Source organism: Diabrotica virgifera, chromosome 9, assembly GCF_917563875.1.
Source record: "Diabrotica virgifera virgifera chromosome 9, PGI_DIABVI_V3a".
Classification (NCBI taxonomy): domain Eukaryota; kingdom Metazoa; phylum Arthropoda; class Insecta; order Coleoptera; family Chrysomelidae; genus Diabrotica; species Diabrotica virgifera.
The window spans coordinates 30261674-30280799 of NC_065451.1; the positions used below are offsets into that span (position 1 = coordinate 30261674).

Below are 19126 nucleotides of genomic sequence, written 5' to 3' on the forward strand. Positions count from 1 at the left end.
GTAATATTTTCCAAATCTGTCTTTGTCTCACAACGCACTCAGCCGAATATAATATTGTCAGCATATATTGTCAGTCAGACACTGACAATCAGTGACAATTTTAAATGTTTCACATTGCATCGGGAATATTTTGAGAAATTGATTAAATATTATTGATATATCGTGTATGTGATAATTAATTGATTTAAGACGTGAACTTAATAAAAAGTTATTTATTGTGTATTATTTGTGGAAGATCCAAGCAGAGAATACATCAGATATATCCTGTGATCCAAGTATTTTGTTGTTAGAGATGTTCAAAATTGTAAGCGTTCCATAATATTGTCCTTTTCATGATCATTTTTCAGTGCGTAACAAATGATAGGAAAAAGGGTAGGTCCGTGATAATACACATTTATGACATTTATTCTAACATGACATTTTAGTTAAATCTGACAGTTGTCACATTTTATTTTCAAATTGGAATAAAACCAAATCAAATGTGTTTCTTGCATTTATAAAATGGTATTTTCTTTGATTTGTATAGTCTTATAAAGTATACAGATTATATTTGTAATATTATTATCTAATTAAAAAAAATTATTTTTTTTATTATGGCGCCATCTATCGACAACTAGAATAATCACCGAACTAGAATAATTACCAAAGTAATACTCGACGTGCCTTTTTTTCTGTCATATATAATTTAATGCGTTAGAAAGAAATCGAAAAACTGTGACGCACTGAAAGATGATCATGAGAAAAAGAGTAACAATATATTATTAAAAAATCACTTTAACACTTTTCCTCTTTTCTCGATTGATTATTAGTTTTTGTTGTACAAATAAATTATTACAATCACTGAAAACATAGTTGTGAAAAAATTATCACATTTATTAACTGAATTAATAATTTGCAATTATAAAAATAACAGTTATCCAAGAACATTCAAAAGCCATCTCTTTAAATTAATTATGACATTTTCAAGTAGAATGACATTCTAGTAATGTTTACATATCCATACCAGTGTGAATTTTACTGCACGTAATATGACGTGTAAAGACAGAAAAAGTAGGGATACACGTAAAATATTTGCGAATTATGTACCCATAGCCTTAAACAGAGTTATGCAGCTGATTTGTAAAATGCGATTATCTCGAAAACTGTTCAGTTTTGAAGCTATTAACAAGCATCCTTTTTTTTTGTTGAAATATCGTATCTTTAATATTTTATCAGAAAAATAGTGTTAACTCGAAGAGCAATAAAGTTAAGCGCAAATTTATGTCAAATATGAGTTTTGCTGAGATACATCTTCCTGTATGAGATACATTAAAATTATGCATCAAATTATAATTCCTCATACTTATTAAAGTAAGTTGGGTTAAATCGTATTATTTTGAGTGTAGAATCTACTGTTTCTTTTTGTACAATTACTGACTTAAGGACCAGCCTGTATAATGGAGATGTATGTGGATAATGATATCAGTAATTTATATGAATGTCACTAAATAGATGATAGCGGTTTGATGAATGAAGTTGAAAAGAAGATCATTGTGGATTGTACCAAATCAAAAATTAAAGTGTTTAAAAAAGCTTTATTTTTGATTTATAAAAAAAATTGTAGCATCAAAAGTAAACAAGTTTTATAAAAAAAATTGTAGCATCAAAAGTAAACAAGTTACGCTCACAATAAAGTTGGTTGTAACGTTCCGTTACGTTACTAATGTATTCATCAGTAATAAAATCTTCAATAATCTGTATAATTATTTTTTTATTTTAATAACGTTTCTTTATTAAATTACAATCAAATCGAAATAATAACTAATATTTGACAAAAATAATTCTTTTAATAACGTCACACCTAAACGTCAGTTGGCGACACTGGTTAAGTTTCTTAATTTTGGTATAGAACTGCGCCATCTGGTGTTGCCATTTTCATTGTCGAACGCCAGCTGAGAGCGGCCTCTCCCAGTTGCCCTTAAGGCTGTATGACACTATGCATTTTCTTGTATCATTTCTAATATCGTTTCTGATATCGTTTCTTGTATACATTTTCTTGTATCATTTCTTGTACGTAAATTTGTGCCCTGTATGACACTATGCAAGTTCTGGTATCGAAAATTGTATGAAATTCGGCACGTGATTGGTCGAAATATTGTTTGTCACCCTGTGTCACGTTATCGTTATGGTAGCACTGCATCTACAGCTACAGCTGATTTTAAGGATTTCATAAAATTTATAAACTTTTAATTAACATTTTAATGTTAACCAGAATTTTACGTTGACTGTTTGAGGTTGATTATTTGTGTTTTTATTTTGTTTTGATATTTGTGCTAAAATATTTGCATTAGAATTATCTTCAGTTTGATCCAAATTAGGAACTATTGTATTTTCGTCTATTAAAAAATTATGCGCCATGAAACCTAAATTTATAGTTTGAACTTTACTAGGAGCTAAATATATGGTTGTTAGAAGAACAGTACTCTACACCAAACGGTATATTAAGTATCAATAAAAGATTTATAAATAATATGTACAAAAACACAAATAAATTCATCAATACATGATCCCATTTTCATTTCAGCCGCCATTATGAGTAAGTAATTATGACATTTTAGATGTTTTACCAGCCGTTTTTGCTCTTTGCGCAGAAATTGGCGCAGTTCTTGTACAAGAATCTGTGTCTGACTCAAATTCTTGTATCGTTTCTGATATCGTTTCTTGTATCTGTGTATGACACTATGCATTTTTTTGACATATCAGAAAAGATATTAGAAATGATACAAGAAAATGTATTGTGTCAAACAACTCAGCTACAGCCAAGTGAAGATCGAATCTCTCTCGTTCGACAATGTAATCGTCAACACCAGATGGCGCAGTTCTATACCAAATTTACGAAACTTAACCAGTGTAGTCAACTGACGTTTAGGTGTGACGTCATTAAAAGAAATATTTTTTTAAAATATTAATTATTACTTCGATTTGACTGTAATTTAATAACGAAACGTTATTATTTATAAACGTCGCATTTGTGCATAAAATTTGATTTTTAAACATGTTCCACCAATTTTAGATAAAAATAAACTTCATGTTCGGATTCAGCGTCCTCGAAAACATAGAGAATGACCAAAAGTGGTCATTCACCTGAAAGTTGATTTTCGTGGTCGGTATATCGTCATTTTAGGGGTTGCTGCCGCTCACCTAAAGTGGTTCTTTAAAATATAGAGGTTTTGTAATATTTTACCGTTAAAGAACGTACTAGTGTTCTTAAACTAGAATCATGTGAAAATTTTTGGAGTATACTTTGCATGTGAAAGGTTTTTCGCCAGAATGCACTATCATGCGTTTTTAAATGATACTTCATTGAAAACTGTTTTCTGCAAATTTTACATTCAAATGGTTTCTCACCAAAAAGTCATATGAGAGTATGCACTCTCATATGCCTTTTTAAAAGTCTTTTCGCTGAAAACTGTTTACTGCAAATTTCACATTCAAATGGATTTTCACCACTATGCACTGTCATATGTGATTTTAAATGACTGTTTGTTGAAAACTGTTTATTGCAAATTTCACATTCAAATGGTTTTTCACCAGTATGCACTCTTATATGCGATTTTAAAGCATGTTTAATTGAAAACTGCTTGGTACAAATCTCACAATTATATGGTTTTTCACCAGTATGCACTTTCATATGCAATTTCAAAACTTGTTTTCTTGAAAAGTGTTTGTTGCAAATTTCACACCCAAATGGTTTTTCAACAGTATGCACTGTCATATGCGATTTTAAAAGTGGTTTAGTTGAAAACTGTTTGTTGCAAATTTCACATTCAAATGATTTTTCACCACTATGCAATTTCATATGCATTGTTAAACTACTCTTCGCTGAAAATTGTCTGGTGCAAATTTCACATTCAAATGGATTCTCACCAGTATGGTTTCTCATATGTATCAGTAAATAACCATTTGTTGAAAACTGTTTGGTGCAAATTTCACATTGAAATGGTTTTTTATCACTATGCACTGTCATAATATGTTGATTTAAATAATACTTTGTTGAAAATTGTTTGCTGCATATTGGACATTCAAGCGGTTTTTCATCAGAATGCACTGACATATGTTGTTTTAACGTACTTTTTGTTGAAAACGGTTTGCTACATATTTTACATCTACATGGTTTTTCACCCGTATGCACTCTCATATGCGATTTTAAATGTCGTTTAGTTAAAAACCGTTTAGTACATATTCCACATTCAAATGGTTTTTCACCACTATGCACTATCATATGCGCTTTTAAATTCCACTTTGATGAAAATTGTTCTGTGCAAATTTCACATCCAAATGAATTTTCACGAGTATGCACTATCATATGCGATTTTAAAACTGGTTTCGTTGAAAACTGTTTATTGCAAACTTCACATTCAAATGGTTTGTCACCAGTATGCATTGTCATATGTCTTTTTAAACTACGCTTGGTTGAAAACTGTTTGGTGCAAATTTCACATTCAAATGGTTGTTCACCAGTATGCAATTTCATATGCATTGTTAAATTTCCTTTTAGTGAGAACTGTTTGGTGCAAATTTCACATTCAAATGGTTTTTCACCGGTATGTACTACCATATGACTTTTAAGATGTGCCTTTTTTGAAAACTGTTTGGTGCAAATTTCACATTCAAATGGTTTTTCACCAATATGCACTCTCATATGCGATTTTAAATACGGTTTCGTTGAAAACTGTTTGGTGCAAATTTCACATGTAAATGGTTTTTCCTCAGCGTGTATCCTCATATGTAATTCTAAACGAGAACTGCTTGACAATGGTTTCTTGCAAATGATACACACAAAACGTTGTCCTCCAGCGTTAACATTGGTAGGGGAAGTTATACATGGGTTCAAATTACTGTCACTTCTATCATCATTTGTTAAGAGGCTTCTGGCATCAGTTTTCATATCTTTACAAGAGAATCCTAAAATTATAATAATCTGTTAAATCAGAATACGAGGGTGGATTGATATAAAACTAACCTTTGATAGAAAAAACAAGTTTTTTTCGATTAAATCGATTTATTTCTCAACATTCACAGCTACTCTGTGGATCCACAGAGTGGCTGAAACAGGCGATTTTCTAGCGCCGGCGACTACGCTGCGAAGTGGATCGTTTAGAAGGGTGCGGCGTTAATGTAATGAGTGAGAAAAAAGTAGGCTTGTTCAAATGATTAAAAACTTGCCGGCTAATCTTTTAAAAAAGTGTGTTCGTCAAAGTCAGTGTAATGTCCATAGTTTTAAATATTTTATAAAATTTCTACCCTTTTGAAAAAATACCAATAAACTCCATAAATGGAATTAAGAAGAACCAGACAAAAGCAGCTATATCACAGAAAGAAACACATAAAAAATTAACCAGTACATCTGGTATTCTACAGCCGTAAAATAGTTTGATACAATTTTCAACACAAAAAAACACACACAAATAGTAAGATTCCCATTACAACTGAGTGAACGAGGTCCTATTTTTAAGGAGATGATGACATTAAATATAATGTAAACATGTTAACTTGCAACCCTCTTTTAACTGATATCTTATCGTTTTGTTTTCTACAACAAACAATAAAACCTTTTTTGGCATAGGATGGGACCCCACTATTTAACATAAATACACAAACAAGATTGTGAGTATTTGTTTTATTCAGTTCAATGATAGATTCAGACGAGGAAAGTCTTCTTTCTCGTTAGAATGTAGAATAAAATGTAAATATAAATAGAGAACATATTGCTTACCGGATTTATTCTTTTCGATGGGGCTACCTTCTTTAAAATCAGGAATAAATCATTCAAAGATCTCGTCCCACGCTTTTCCTTTCAATGCCCTATAACTATACCCTCGGGTTCTTGTACCCCATATAGCCGGTCTGTTTTGGAATTCAATTAAAAACATTTCGGAATCAAAATTCATTTTACGTGCTCACCGTGTAAATTCTCGTAAACATCTGCGGCAGCTACAAATGTGGTCCGTCTGAATGGGGTTTGCCACTAGTGGACGCCACTAGCAGTGAGGCTCGGCGACTGGTGCTGGCCACAGTCGCTCGTCTGGGGGAGCGACGTCCACTTCACATAAGAACCCACGGTAAATCATCGGAAGCTGCTTTGTGGATCCACAGAGTAGCGCTGCAGAGGGGCCTGTCTAGTTTGGCCCTAAGCTTGATACACTTAGTAAGACGATGTTCTAATTTTTTTTCTCCTTCAAGTAGTACTTTTACTCGAGCTCTTCAAAATAGGCCAAAGTTTTAGCGACGACTTCATCGTTTATTGCAAAACGGCGTCCTCCGAGCCATTTTTTTAGGTTTGGAAACAGAAAAAAGTCGCTGACGGCAAAATCTGGGGAATACGGTGGGTGTTCAACCAATTAATAGCCCAATTCGTGTAACTTTGCCATCGCGATGTGTAATTTGCGATTTTGCCATCGGTGAACCGGTGCGTTGTCTTGGTAAAAGAGTACTTTTGTGCGTGCCAATCCGGGGCGTTTTCGAAGCAATTCGGCATCGAATCGATCCAATAATGCAGCGTAGTACTCGCCATTGATTGTTTTTCCTTTTTCCAAGTAGTCGATGTGGATGATGCCCTTCGCATCCCAGAAAACAGTCGCCATCGCTTTGCCGGCCGAATGTGTACTTTTTGCCTTCTTCGGCGGGACATTCGCCGCGTTTGCGCCACTGTTTCGACTGTTCTTTGGTTTCCGGTGTGTAATAATACACCCAGGTTTCATCAACGGTGATCAATCGACGTAAAAAATCCTTAGGATCGCACCGTATCATCGCCAAAAGCGTATCCGAAGTGATCACACGTTTTCGCATTTGGTCGATTGTCAGCAAACGTGGCACCTATCGCGCGGATATCTTTTTCATGCCCAAACAATGGTGAATGATGTGTACTCGTTCGTAGGAAATGTTTAGGGGCTCTAATAACTAGCGGAGCTTGATTCGACCATCTGCCATAATCATGTGATGGACTTTGTTGATCATTTCCGGCGTGGTGACTTCATTTGGAATCCCGGGATGTTCATCATCCCGGCTTCCGGGATGCTGAGCATTGCTCAGCAGCAAAAGCCAAACTAATAGTTTTATTGGCTTAAAATTTAGACAGACGTCATATCATGAATGGCAAATGGGTCTAGGACGTTTCATCGCCGCCGTTTCGATGCCACCAGTTCGATGCCGATGCCGGCCGATTCATCGCCAGTCAATTAATCGATATATTTCCGAATTTTCGACAGTTACAATTATTAGTTATTTTTAGTATTAATTAGGAATTCTAGGAAATGCGAGATATGACGGCGATGAAATGCGACTGGCGATGAACCGGCGGCATCGAAACGGCCGGCGATGAACCGGCGGCATCGAAACGTCCCATTCCGTGGCAAATATCAAAACCGAGAGCAATTCGGTATCAAGTAACGCCATATATCAAAGGCTAGTTTTATATCAATCTATCCTCGTAATGTAATTAAATAAAAATGAATAAAATATGATAACAGATGAAAACCTTCTGCTTATATTTTTTGAACGAAGGATCCTGAGAGGAATATTCGGTGGCATCTGTGAATATTGTGTTTGGAAGAGGAGGTACAACTACGAGGTATACCACAGATATAACCATATTTAATACACTTATTTTGGTATGTTTATGTACTTTTGATGCATTTTATACACTTTAAAATGCAACTATGCATTTCCACCCATTTTTCTACTATTGGGACCGTGCAAGTTCGGAAAAGCGACACCTGGTTTCATAGCTCAGCAACAATTTTAGCACTTTTAATTGTGTTGGCCAATTATATTAGTCCTGGTTGCCGGATAATTGTCAAGGCCACAACCCAAAAAAAATTATGAGAAGAAAAAGTAAGACTGAGGTTATGTTATTAAAAGGTAAACAATTGTATGTCGTAAATAAAATTAATTAATAAAATGAAGTACTGCAAGCAAAATACAATTAATTAAATTTAATTTTATATAATATTTGCACATCATATCAATATTGTGGAGCAACATATAATTTTTCTTCTTCAATGGCAGTAGGTATGAAATATACCTACGTCAATTTGACAATTTCAATTGACAATATGAATTATTTAAGAAAATTTCAAGATTTCTCCGATATTTCCGCATGATCGTTTCTCGTATCCCCTCCAAGTACTTGAAAAAGTATAGCACATAGCATATAGTATACACAGCGAATAGCCAAAACCGAAATATCGAAAAAATTAAGCACGTTTAAGAAAAAACTTTATTTTTCTAGAATAAAAAGTAAGCAAGTTGCACTCAAAATAAAGTTGGTCCATTTTTTTGGTAAAAAAACTCGTGAAAATCACCCCCTAATTAGCATCCCAAATGAAATTAAGGCCATCGGTACATAATTCGCAAATATTTTACTGCTATCCCTACTTTTTCTGTCTTTACACGGCAAATTACGTGCAGTGAAATTCTCACTGGTATGGATATGTAAACTTTACTTGACAATGTTATCATTAACTTTAAAGATGGTTTTTGAATGTTCTTGGATAACTGTAACCCGTGGTCCTAGGTGAACGACAAACGCGACACGACGCGAAAATATCACGTAATGGATGTATTTTGTGTGTGGCATACGTTTTCGGGTTAATCAGTCTACGACAAGACGCGATGAAGTGCGAACTTGTTTTGTTCGCGACGAGACACGACGCAGTGTCAAGTGCAAGTTACTTTTTTCAATTCAAATTATGCTACTCAATAGTTTGTTAAATAAATAAAAATTAATATAGTACCAGTGTTTTTTCATTAACATACCTTAAAGCCAGTAACAGCGTCTCCTCAATAGAAATTGCTTTTTGAAAATTACTTATTGACAGTTGAATACTGGGTTTAACAGCTGCAATAATATAATCGAAAGTGCATGGTAATGAGCCACCAGGAGCGTCATTTAAATCTTTGGTAGGGGGGGGGGCAAGCATTATATATACAATACATTATATGAAAACATAATACAAAATTGATCTATTTTTTCTAAATTTCAGTCATTTTCAGGATCAGGGGGGGGGGGCAAATGCCCCCCTGCCCCTATCAAATGACGCCCCTGTGAGCCACAATACATTTGAAACCAACGTGAATTATTTATTAATTTCGAATATAAATGATAAAACTCTCCAAATTTATTTCGCTCTAAAATATATAATATTTGTTGTCTTCTTCGTTTATTCGTAACACTGCCGTATACTTCCCCATACTTAAGAATAGAAATAAATTGACATCGTCACGTTTGTCCTAGATTGAGCAATGCAAAGCGACGCTACATAAGCCACACGTCGCGTGAATTACTGGTCGCATCGTATCGCATCGCGTCGCGTCGTTTTCCGTCGCTCCCCTAGGACAACGGGTTACTTGTATAATTAATTGCTTTAATTATTAATTCAGTTAATTAATATGATAATTTTTTCACTAACTATGTATTCAGTAATTGTAATAATTTATTTACTGTACAACAAAAAAAAAAGAATGTGTGTGTACTTTGTACGCACGTAAGAAGATATTCTTCTATTATATAGGTAATTTAAACGAAGTATATACTTAACAGGTTATTTGTATTTTATTTAAAAATTAAACTAACTTTCTTATCTACCACTTTCAAAAAATTTTATTAAAACAACCAAAAATAAAAAAAAATATGAATCGCCCAGGATTCGAACCCGCGTCCTTCCAATCTCGGAGCTAACGCTCTACCAACTACTCCAGCGAGGTCCTTGTAATTGACATGTAAGTTTCGGATATAATTACACAACACGGCGACACATAGTGTAAAAATGTTATGCCTACATAATATTTTATTATTTTACTGCAGAGAAACACAAATCCAAAAACACAAGAATTATAATAAATAATACATTTAATAAAAACACTAATATATTCTATTAATGACTTATTTGCACGGTTACAGATACATACATACCTATCTTGAAAGATTAGCAATGAACTACATACTGTTATGAGTGCGCAGGCGCGCAGATTTATGTACAATTTTACCCTCAATCGAATCGCGCCTAAAGAAGAATATCTTCAAAAAAATAATCGAAAAAAGGGGAAAAGTGATAAAGTGATTTTTTAATAATATATTGCTACTATGAAACGCTTACAATTTTGAACATATTTAACAACAAAATATTTGGATCTCTGAATATATACTGGTGTATTCTCTGCTTGGGTCTTCCATAAATAATAAACAATAAATAACTATTAAATTAAGTTATTAAGTTCACGTCTTAAATCAATTATTTATAATCAATACACTATCATTCTTAATTATTTAATCAACAACTCAAAATATTCCCGATGCTATGGCAAATATTTAAAATTGTCACTGTCTGACTGACAATATTCTATTCGACTGAGTGCGTTGTATGACAAAGATAGATTTCGAAAATATTACCACGGACATTGTGTTCATTTTTTTCGAATCCTGAAAAAACCAATAAATATTCTTGAAAAATTTAAACGCAGAATGAAAGACTAAATTATGACCGAGGGCCGAAAGTCCCTTAGAATAAATAAAAAGTTTATTTTGAATGAGATATTTAAAATTAAAAATCACACTAAATTTTCTTAGTTTTTCAGCCCTGTAACTTATTAAAATAAACATTATAGAAGTTCTCAAGGACTTTCGGCTCTCGCTAATAACGTAACCTTTCATTCTGTGTTTAAATTTTTCAAAAATACTTATTAGTTTTCTCAGGTTTCGAAAAAAAATGAATCTCATTTGAATAGCATTGGAACAGAAACTACGTACCCATCCCCTTAATCGTTACCGTTTCACGAGTTACTTTACTTACGTATTGTTTATATGATCCGTAAGTTTCATCGGTGCAAAGTGCTTATTGTTGAAAGAGCTTGAACGAGTCATTAATCACGAGTGTATGCAAATTTTGAACAGCCATATCTTGATCAATTTTTGTCTTACAGAAAAACAAAAAATCTACAATAATCAGAAAAGCAAAATCTACATTTTTTCCTGTTTGAGATTTTTTGTTTCACTAATAGTTTTTAAGTTATGTGGAAAAACGGATTATTTTCGGATTATTTAAACGGATAGAACGGAAATCCTAAACAAGAAAAGTAAAAATCCACGAGGAATAGCTATTTGTATACCAAGGGAGGAAAGTGCTACTTTTCCTCCCGAGAATGAAGTTTCAAGGAAGGAAAAGGAACTTTACTACCATGTTATACATATGGTTTTTCCACCTTCCTCAAATCACAAGTAATTTTTTCATTTTTACTTAATTTATTTATGTAACTAACCAACAAAATTTATTAGAACTAAAACTAACAAGTAGGTACAATATATAACTGTCAACTGTCAAATATAAATCAAATTAATAATGTAAACATTGTTAAATCAAAATAACAATGTATTGTTTTTTACCATTCTGAAAAATACAGGGTGGTTTCTAAATAAACTTTAAAATGTATAGAAACTTACGTAATAGAAAATAGATATTGTACAAGGCGTCAATAAGTTATATTTCATGAATAAATTACCATGACGTCACTTTTACTTTTCCTCCATAGCAGGGAGGAAAAGTACAACTTTTCAACAACAATCAGGTACGGAAAAGTATACTTTCGGTAGAGGTAGGTGGAAAAAAGTTTTCCTGTAGTTGGCTGTATACCATATATTACAAAAAAACCACTAAAATCTTTTATAAAAGGTATATTTGTTAAAATCCCTAAAAAGGGCTACATCACAGAACTAGTTTTCGATCGGATGACCAATGATCATCAGTGCTTACGTGATTCTAACATGCTAACCACCAAAATACAAAAAATATATGGGTAAAAACCCTAGATCCGGCATGGAAACACAGGTAAAATATATGAATTTAAACATGGATATTGCTGTTACAAAATCTCGTGAACCTAATTCATTCATTTGGTGACGTCAATATACGAACGAAACGATTGAATCCGACATTACTGAAAATATCAGGGTGCAGATGGGACCCTGTCGCGCAATTCGCGGCAAATAAAATAGTCGTATGTTTTTAGGCTTCATTTTATTTCGGTTATACATACGCATTTTCAAGGTTCACGAGGTTTTGCACCAACTCTACCAAATATCACATGTATTATGCTCCAGGTACCATGAGCCCAAAATTGACTTATTCACATTCACATGTTGACTATTATGGTCATAAAATAAAAAATCCAACCTTCACTTCCCATCAAGACATGGTTTAATCAAGTTTTCAAAAGAGATTTTATCAAAACTATTTGTCGAATAAGAAGTAATCACTGTCTGACTCCAGTCTACAAAAGAGAAATAGGACTTATAGATAATGATGAATGTTTATGTGGAGAGCTAGCTGATCTACAACATATGCTGTTAGAATGTCCTTTATATTTTATTGAAATATCAAATTTCTATACCAATCTAGTTCAAGTTAATGTACAATTTCCTTTTAATTTTATATACCTTTTACAATCAAACAATCTAGATGTTTATAAAATTTTATACAACCATGTTAATTGTTTAAAATTAAAGCTCTGGAAAAAAATTTAAAAAAATTATAAAAAAAATAATAAAATAAAAAGTTACTAAGATCTAAACATCCAAGAGGTTGAATCGGGTCTAGGTCTTAGCGTAGTAAAAAAAATATACAAAAAAATACATAAAAAAACAAAGGAAAAAAAACAAAAGAAAAACTAAATAAAAAAAATAAAAAATATAATAAAAAATACAATAAAAAAATGTTAAAAAATATATAAAAAAAATAAAAAAAAAACAGAGTAAAAACTTAGTATTAGTAGTAATAGTTTTAAATTTAGATACTAAGCAATGTTGTAAAAGAGAGAATTCAAAACACATTGACTGGCCAGTTAGTTGCTTAAACCAGTGCCAATAAAACATAAACACACATAGACACACAAACTATTATGGTGGCAAGTGACAACATGTGAACAAGTCAACTTTGGGCTCAAATGGTACCTGGAGCATAATACTTGGGATATTTTGTACATCCATATTAAGTTCACATATTTTATCTATGTTTCCATGACGTATCAATTTTAAAGGGTTTTTACCCATATATTTTTGTATTATGGTGGTTAGCGTGTAAGAATCACGTAAGCACTGATGATGATCGGTCATCCGATCGAAAACTAGTTCTGTGATGTAGCCCTTTTTAGGGATTTTAACAAATATACCTTTTATAAAGGATTTTAGTTGTTTTAAGAAAAGTAAACTAAAACAGTATAAAGATTGTATCTATATAAACAACGACTGGAAATCGAAAAAAAAAGAAATACCAAAGGAAATAACTAAAATAGCAAAAGTAGAAAGAAGCAAAGGTAAGAAACGAGAATCGGCTACAAGAAACTGATAGTTAATTGCAAAATCTGGATATGGGATGAAGAGTAGGAACAACTAACAAAAGATCCAAAAAACTAACAACATAAGAACAGTGGGTGACATAATATGTCACCCACATATCATATTATGATATCAACATGACAAAAAAAGGGATAACGACTTTGGAAAATGATGAAAAAAACGACAAAAACAGCAAAAAACCTGAGAAAATATTAAAAATTGGTACTTGGAATATAAGAAGTTGTATAAATTGTTGATTGAATTGTTGTTAGGTCGCTGGTTTAATTGTGGATATAGTGGTAAATATTAGATCGATATAGTGGAACAAACAATTGGTAGATGTTCACACTTGTTTATTGATGAAACACATATGGTCGAATCTTAACATACTCGGATTTTTAAAATATATCTCCACCCCTATTTGGAGTAAAGCTTACATCGTTGCCGTATAGGCGAAATAATATTTAAAGCTAAGAATTGAAATAGTAATATGTAAACATAATTAACACAATAAAAATAGTGTAAGATGAATTATGAGATAATGAACTAAAAATAGATAAATATGACTTAATTTTAAATAAACTACACCGTTGAAGGGTACCTTCAAGATAGAATATACATATAATTAAAGTCTTAAGCATTAACACTATTACTAATAATTGTCTCTTGCTGCATTGGCAACGGACATAAATGGCGAACAGAACGAAGAACAGTGTTGTTGTTTGTTTTCACTTCAACCACTCGTGAAAGTTTATCTTTACCGGGATGCAATAGGGTAATACGTCCCAGAGGCCATCTACATGGTGGTTGTTGAAAATTGCGGATTAGCACTAAAGTGCCAATCTTTAGATCAGACGAAGAGTCTTTCCATTTGTATTGATGCTGCAGCTGTGTAACATATTCTTTCACATAACGATTCCAAAAGTGCTGGTACATGTGCCGAATCGTTTTGTAGTTGGAGAGCCTGCCTATTACAATTTTGCACAAGTCAGTGTCTGGAAGGGTAGTAATGGGACGACCAATCAGGAAATGGGAAGGAGTAATTGGAGTTAGATCATTGGGATCATTAGAGTGTGCGAACATAGGTCTGGAGTTCAAGACTCCCTCGATCTGAATAAGCAAATAATTGAAATCCTCGTAAATTAGTTTTTTGTCGAGTAACACCCTCTTTAAATGATGTTTCATGCTTTTGACTGCCGCCTCCCACAGGCCTCCAACATTTGGTGCATACGGTGGAATGAAATGCCAATTTATATTATGTTGAATTGCGTAATAATTGTTAATAAAATTATTATTGTCTAAAAGAAATTGACCAAATTGCTTAAGTTCATTGCGAGCTCCAACGAAAGTGGATCCGTTATCCGAATAAATGTCGTTTGGGATACCTCGTCGAGCTATGAAACGTTTCAAACAGGATAGAAAACAGTCGGTTGTGAGATTTGATAGGAGCTCAAGATGAATTGCTTTGGTACAGAAGCATACAAAAACGCAAACGTAACTTTTTATTGCTATGGCTCCTCTACCTGGTTTTTTATTTAATAAAAATGGTCCTGCAAAATCTATGCCACAGTGTTGAAATGGCATTGATGGTGTTGTGCGAGCTTCGGGCAGGCTTGCCATAGGACAACTGGCAAATTCAGGTTTAAATTTAAAACAATAAGACAATTTCTTACAGTTTTTCTTGCAAGGTCTCTCCCCCGAATATGAAAATAAGATTGTCGAATTGATGAGAGGAGTTGAGGACCTGCATGTAATAGAACTTTATGTTTATGTTCAAAGATCAGTTTAGTGAAGGAATGATTAGATGAAATCAATATGGGGTGCTTAGAGTTAAAGTCTAATGCAGATAGTCTAAGTCGCCCGCCTACTCGTAATATATGGTTTTCATCTAAGAATGGAGTAAGATTTGAAAGTTTATGTTTCGGTGGAAATGTTTTATTGGAATTTAAAATAGATATTTCCTCTGTAAAGGAATCTTTGTGATTCTCGAATAAATCTCGAAATTCGACTACGTTTATCCAAATGCTACGTCTGGTCGACTCTTCTCTATGCAGTTTAGACATGGACTCTTAAAACATCAACCATAAATAAGTTAGAGGCCTTTGAAATGTGGATCTACCGGAGAATTCTTTAAATTTCTTGGACATCGCATACCTCAAACGAAGAAGTGCTGCATAGAATAGGCAAGGCAAGAGAACTTTTCAACGCAGTGAAAGTCAGAAAAACATCATACCTGGGCCACATACTGAGAAATAATAAGTACCAATATGCTCAACTTATAGTAGACCAGGGCACATCTGTAAAAATATTAGTACATTTGGACGTTGAGAGGTGACTCAAATTTTTTTGCAGAAATTGCTTGAAAATAACTCAAATAACAATATTTGAGTTATTCTCCCTCTCAAAAAGGTCCGGAACATTGTTTAAATAATCAAAATGTCAAAAAATGAAGAAAAAATTCGATATTTTTCTTCGTTTTTTGATTATAACTTCAAAAGTATTCATTTTCCAGAAAAGTTGTACTGACATAAAAGTTGCGTAATTTCCTACAATATAAAATTGGTTAAAAATTTAACAAATAGTCACCCTTGTTGCAAAATAGCAATAATTGCGAAAAAAACATACAAAAACAAGTATTTGCATTTTACGTTTTTCAACCATTTATGCTATACTTAGGACCTTTATATTTCACCTAGAAAAACTTTCTGATACAGTAAAACAATACTGTAAATTTCATTAAGATCGCTTCAATAGATTTTGCAAAATAAACTTTGCAATCCAGCTTTCGCAAAAAAATTCATTTTTTTCAAAATGTAACAGGACTGAAAATAAAGCAGATAGCAAGTTGAAATTTTGTTTGCGTTTATAAGTGTACTGTACCTTTCATCTGCAATTTGCAAAATTAAAATCGATTAACTAACACGGCGTCAGGATTTTTTTTAAATAAACATTAATTATTGGTGCTACGCGCAGGACAGCGGATAGTTTGCTCTGATTGGGCATTCCAATGACCTTTGATAATGATTGATATATTTTAATTTTGAATACATTTCGATATAAATAAATACATTTGTTTATTGCCAAATAAAAACACATACTCTATCCTTTGAAATAACACTTTTTTTAGCAAAAACTTTCTTTGTTCATATATTTTAACTCAGAGAATAAAAGTTTATTATTTTTAAACATATGCAATTGTTTAAACAATATTTCACAAACAATAATAAAATTAGTTTGATTTTTGTGGAATTAAAATATTAAAATACAACAAAATATAGGGTAAGAAAATAATATATTAGATAAACATTGGAAGAAATTTTGGTGGAAATCAACTTGTGTGAATCGAACACCGCTGTCCTGCGCGTAGCACCAAAAATTAATGTTTATTTAAAAAATTTCCTGACGCCGTGGTAATTAATCGATTTTAATTTTGCAAATTGCAGATGAAAGGTACAGTACACTTCTAAACGTAAAAAAAATTTCAACTTGCTATCTGCTTTATTTTCAGTCCTGCAACATTTAAAAAAAATGAATTTTTTTTTGCGAAAGCTAGATTGCAAAATTTATTTTGCAAAATCTATTAAACCGATCTTAATGAAATTTACAGTGTTGTGTTACTATATCATAAAGTTTTTCTGGGTAAAATATGAAGGTCCTAAGTGTAGCATAAATGGTTGAAAAATGTAAAATGCGAATACTTGTTTTTGTATGGTTTTTTTCGCAATTATTGCTATTTTGCAACAAGGGTGACTATTTTTTTAATTTTTGACCAATTCTATATTGTAGTAAATTTAATTGCGCAACTTTTATGTTGTATATCTTTTCTCAGAAATGAATAGTTTTAAAGTTATAATCAAAAAACCAATAAAAAAATCGAATTTTTCCTTCATATATTGACATTTTGATTATTTAAACGATGTTCCGGACCATTTTGAGTGGGAGAATAAATCAAATATTATTATTAGAGTTATTTTCAAGCAATTTCTGCAAAAAAATTTGAGTCACCTCTCAACGTCCATCTCAAAACAGATCCGCCCTGGACTATAGTGAAAGGAAAGATCGAGGGAAGGAGAGGACTAGGAAGGAAAAGACTATCGTGGCTCAGAAATATCCGACAATGGACAGGGCTAAATTTTGAACAGCTAATAAGAACAGCTGAAGACAAAAGAGTTTGCAATTGTAGTAGCCAAACTCCATTGAGGAGACCGCACTTTAAGAAGAAGAAGAAAGGAATCTAATTGGGCAAGTTTAATTAGCCGCAATGATGCTTGCTCTACTTCTGCAAGAGTTAATGGACCTATCGTTCTTTCTGACCTTTTTTTACAAGCGTTATTACGAAATCGAAGACAACAACTAACGACATGTTTTAAAGTGGAAATATTGGAAAATCGAGAGAACAGAAAGGGTGGTTCAGAATGGGTAGCTACTAGCATGGATCTTTCAACCTTTTGTTTAGGAAGTTCGATTTCAGGCATGGCAGGAGGTGCGGGTTTGTCTACGGGGCCAAGCAGAAAATTTGGCCCCTTCCACCATATTTCACGGTTGGCCAGACCTTCTGGTAGAACTCCTCTGGAAGCCAGGTCTGAAGGATATTCTTTGGTATTAACGTAATGCCAGTCATCCTTATTGGTTAATTGTTGAATTTTGGTGACTCGATTGGATACGAATTGTTGTAATTGATTAGGATCCTTTTTTATCCAGCATACTACGACCTGATATACCGGAAGATAATAACAGAACTTCAACCACGATTTTCTAAGTCCTGCCTTTGCAATACTAGAAGGTTGGAAAAAATACTTACAATTTATGGAAAAATCCACGGGTTTCCTGTGACATTTTCCTGTGAAAATTAGATTTTTCGTGAGGAAAAAAATGGGGAGTTGCGATGAATTTCTGAGTCCTGCCATATCCATAGAATTACAGGATACTATCAATTTTATGAAGAAAATTTTTTGGGCAGGAGGGTTAGTTAGAAAATTTTTTGGGACCGTGCAAGTTCGGCAAAGCGACCCCTATTTCTACGCTCTATACTAAAATTCGCACTTTTAATTATATTGGCCAATTATATTAGTCCTGGTTACTGGATAATTGTCAAGGCCATAGTCCAAAAAAATAATAATAAGAAAAAATAAGATTCAGGTTATGTTATGAAAACGTCAACAATTGTATGTAGTAAATAAAATTAGTTATTAAAATGCAGTACTGCAAGCAAAATAAAATTAATTAAATTTACCTTTATATAATAATTGCATATCATATCAATATTGTGGAGCAATATATAATTTTTCTGCTTCATTGACAGAAGGTATGAAATATACGTCAATTTGACAATTTCAATTGACAATATGAATTATTTAAGATAGTTGCAATATTTCTCCGCGACTCGCGCAGGGTCGTTTCTCGTTTCCCCTTCCAAGTACTTGCACTCCGCGAATATAGATATACAAACATGTAATGAAAATAATGAAATTTTCATAATTTTCTGAGTCCTGCCAACTTAATCAATTAAACATATTTATTTGAAAATGATCGAAAAAATGTTGGCATGGCGTCTCCTAATGTATAACTGCGCTTTTGTCCCTTTTAAAATTCTGTGGAAAAGTTTCACCCTGGTTCCGTGATTTTCTGAGTCATAAAATAAATTTTATTATAAAATAAATAATTTAAGTAGACAACATTTAAAATGGCAGGATGTTTAGTTACACCTTTTTTCTATACATAGTTAAAAAATGTGTAAGAAAATTCGTGGAAAGTTACACG

General features: G+C 32.8%; 1 protein-coding gene across 3 annotated transcripts in view; it reads right to left on the minus strand.

Moving 5' to 3' along the window:
- LOC126892622 (zinc finger protein OZF-like) overlaps positions 1 to 19126 on the minus strand; it is a 115977-nt gene that overhangs the window by 81839 nt on the left and 15012 nt on the right. The window contains exon 2 of one of the 3 annotated variants that reach the window (XM_050662232.1): positions 1561 to 4944. The exons of the other annotated variants lie outside the window; for them this stretch is intronic. Coding sequence (XP_050518189.1) covers positions 3395 to 4944 — 1550 coding nt within the window. The 3' untranslated portion in view covers positions 1561 to 3394. Of the gene's footprint in view, positions 1 to 1560; positions 4945 to 19126 lie in introns of those variants that run through there. 3 annotated transcript variants of the gene reach the window in all.